The sequence below is a fragment of the Volvox carteri genome, assembly GCF_000143455.1.
Source record: "Volvox carteri f. nagariensis unplaced genomic scaffold VOLCAscaffold_117, whole genome shotgun sequence".
NCBI lineage: Eukaryota > Viridiplantae > Chlorophyta > Chlorophyceae > Chlamydomonadales > Volvocaceae > Volvox > Volvox carteri.
The window spans coordinates 169,161-172,424 of NW_003307660.1; the positions used below are offsets into that span (position 1 = coordinate 169,161).

A 3,264-nucleotide genomic window follows, 5' to 3' on the forward strand; every position below is an offset into this window, starting at 1 on the left:
GGGGAGAGGGGGGGGGAGGTGAGGGGTGTGGGGGGCCCGGCAACCGGCGGATGGAGGTCACAAAAGTCTGAAGTAATTTCGATTTCGATCCGCCTGTTTGTTTCGTAAGGTAAGGTGGGAGCATGTCGGGTTCGTCTGTGTGTGTGTGTGAAAGACGGAAAGATGTGTTGACGTGGTTGCCTTCAAGACACGTACGACATGTGTGCACACGGTGTCCTTCGCCGTATCCGTCGTATCTTCAACAGTCCGATCCACCCGATCCACCGCCGGCCCCCCTTCAGCGCTGCAGTGTGCTGCGGGCGCTGCTCCACCACCAGGCGGTGATGGCAGTCGGTGGTGGTGACCAGTCGGGGACACAAAGTTATCATCATCATGATCACCATCATCATCAGGGCCATCACCATGTGGGGTCACTTGCTGTTACCGCAACACCACATCTGCATTGTTGGATGATGTCTGCATGTGATCTCAGCCCCCCTTCAGCCCCTCACATGCCACCATCTTACACCTGCGGATTTGGTCATGCGGCTGTACTGTCGTATAAACAATCTATGCCGTACATGCCGTACACACAGGGAAGTTCGCGCCCACCGGTGCAGCCTCCGGAGGGGCAGGAGGCGGCCGAGGGGCAGGGGGGAGTGGGGGTGGCGGCCGCGGTGTTGGTGGAGGTGGCGGAGGGGGTGGGGGTGGCGGCAGCAGCAGCAGCCTGTTCCTGATGTACTTGGAGGCCGTATCCCTGAGCTGCCCCCGGCAACAACTGGGGGCCTCGGGAATGCAGGTGTGTATGTATGTATGTATGTATGTATGTATGTATGTATGTATGTATGTATGTATGTATGTATGTATGTATGTATGTATGTATGTATGTATGTATGTATGTATGTATGTATGTATGTATGTATGTATGTATGTATGTATGACTTAGATTACACTGTGGGCTGCGAGAGCCGGGGGCTTCGGCCCCGGCTTCGGCTTCGGCCGAAACACAGCGCAAGGGTCGGGAGCACACAGCACAAGTCGGTTAGTCTTGTGTGCTCCCGACCCCGACTCAGACTGCCAACACTCTACGCAGCCACTCCGCAGCCACTCCATCCGGGGATGGCGCTGCATTGAATACACCACGAAGGGCTCTCAGGTCCCGCTAGAGCGAGTCCACAAGTCTCAGCTAGGGCAAAGTCAAAGGCTCTCTGAAACAACCCCCCAAAACACCACCAACGAAAACGGGATTCGAAGGGAAAACACACAAACAAACAAAAATTCGGTTAGGGCAGTCCCGGCAGGGGAGGGCTCCTGATATACCTAACAGGCCAACAAAAAAACCTCCAAGAGAGAAAGGCTAAGAGAGCTCGACACCACAAGACGTCTTGCAACCACCTTAAAACAACTGACCTCCACCACCTGTCCCTTCCTGGGCTGGTCCAGGGGAGAAGTAGCCTTATAAAGAAAAGTGATCCCGCACGAGCCTGATCATCACTGCAGGGGCCCGGGATAGTCCGGCGAAACGACCAAAGTGTTAGCGTTGCCACGACACACAGCTCCTAGACCCTCCAGAAAACCGCAGGGGGAGGATTGTAGCCCGCGCGGCGCCTCCCCCTTACCGCCACTAACCTGAACGGTTGGTCCTCCAGAAACCTATTCACCCTGTCTCGTACTGCACCGCTCTCACCTTCGTCCCTCACCAAGCAACCCAGTCCCACAGAGAAGACGTATGTATGTATGTATGTATGTATGTATGTATGTATGTATGTATGTATGTATGTATGTATGTATGTATGTATGTATGTATGTATGTATGTATGTACGTGCGTTTTTTGTCTCCTGTCTGCGGCGGGGTGTTTGGGGGAGTGCATGAACTCCAAAAAGAGGGCCCGGCCGGGCAACTCCGTGCAGGAGAGGCGGGGAGCTCCCGCCCTCCTCCCTTCCCAACCCCACCCCACCCCCCAAAACCCCCAGGGGGCCTCGTTCCCTCCCAGACACAGCTTTCCTCCCGGACAGGGGCGGTCTACCCCCCCCCCCCACACACACACACAACCCCCACGCGGCTGCCGCTGTCATTCTCCGTCATCCGCCTCCACTGGCCGCCACCACTGCGACCGCCGCACCACCGCCATTACCGCATTGTCATGACCATTGCCGTACTGCCACTGCCGTACTGCCGCTCTCAGGCTCCCAGCTTGGGTGACATGTCCTTGTCTGGTTGGGGTTCTGGTTTCGGAGGAGGAGTGGGTCCCGGCTGCCGTACAGGGGATCCTGCCGCGCTGCCCAGCTTCATTTCTAAGGACCTCGCCTTCGTTGTCAAATTCTGTGAAGTGAGTTTAAGGGGGGGAGGGTAAGGGTTGGCTGGTGGGTAGGGGTGGAGGGAGATGGGTGGTAGGGTGGGGGTACGGCGAAGCATGGACGATTGACGCGAAGGGAAAGCCATAGACGGATGGGGAGTGAGGCCGGGGGCTTCTGACGGGTTGGGAGAGGGGCTAGCAGTAGGGTTTAGGGACTTGTGTTCCACGTGAGCACCCCGACTAGCTGACCTGACTGTTGTGTTTATGTGATGAATGACAATGCAACGACAACACCCCCGACGCGCAATCGAACGTACGGACGGCGATGTACGGCGCAGTCGTACGGCGGCGATCAACTTCGCCAGCTCGTCCATGCGCTGTGCCCCTCCATATACGGCAACGAGCTCGTCAAGTGCGGCATCGTACTCGCCATGCTGGGAGGTGTACGGAAAAACACCGGGGGCGACGGCGGCGCTATTAGGGGGGCAGCAGCCGCTGGCGGCGGTGATAGCGGCGGCCGCACCGCCGGTGGTGGTGGTGGTGTTGGTCGTGTTCCCGTCCGCGGTGACATCCACGTGCTGGTCGTGGGGGATCCTGGGCTGGGCAAGAGCCAGCTGCTGAAGGTACGGCAGGGAGGGGGGGAGGGAGCGGGGGGGGGGGGGGCTGAAGGATGTTTTTTGGAGTGGAGGGGGCTCCGCAGAGAGTGAGGGGGTTTGGGGGTATGGGGGTACATATATATACATACATACATACATGCATACATACATACGTACATACATCTTCATTGTGTTCATCATCTCCAGTATCCGCACCGACCGGTGGTGGTGGTGCTGCAGGCCGCCGCCGCCGCAGCCCCCCGCGGTATTTACGTGTGCGGCAACACCTCCACCTCCGCCGGCCTGACAGTCAGTGTGGTGCGGGACGCGGTCACGGGGGATGCGGCTCTGGAGGCGGGCGCGGTGGTACTCAGCGATTGCGGAGTGTGCTG

The 3,264-nt window shown here is 58.3% G+C and overlaps 1 protein-coding gene across 1 annotated transcript in view; it reads left to right on the forward strand.

Moving 5' to 3' along the window:
* mcm8 (minichromosome maintenance protein 8) overlaps positions 1-3,264 on the forward strand; it is a gene marked incomplete at both ends in the record, with an annotated part of 10,134 nt that overhangs the window by 3,403 nt on the left and 3,467 nt on the right. The window contains 5 exons of the mRNA XM_002958987.1: positions 282-339; positions 576-778; positions 2,166-2,309; positions 2,615-2,899; positions 3,113-3,256. Of these exons, the coding sequence (XP_002959033.1) occupies positions 282-339; positions 576-778; positions 2,166-2,309; positions 2,615-2,899; positions 3,113-3,256 (834 nt within the window). The remainder of the gene's footprint in view (positions 1-281; positions 340-575; positions 779-2,165; positions 2,310-2,614; positions 2,900-3,112; positions 3,257-3,264) is intronic.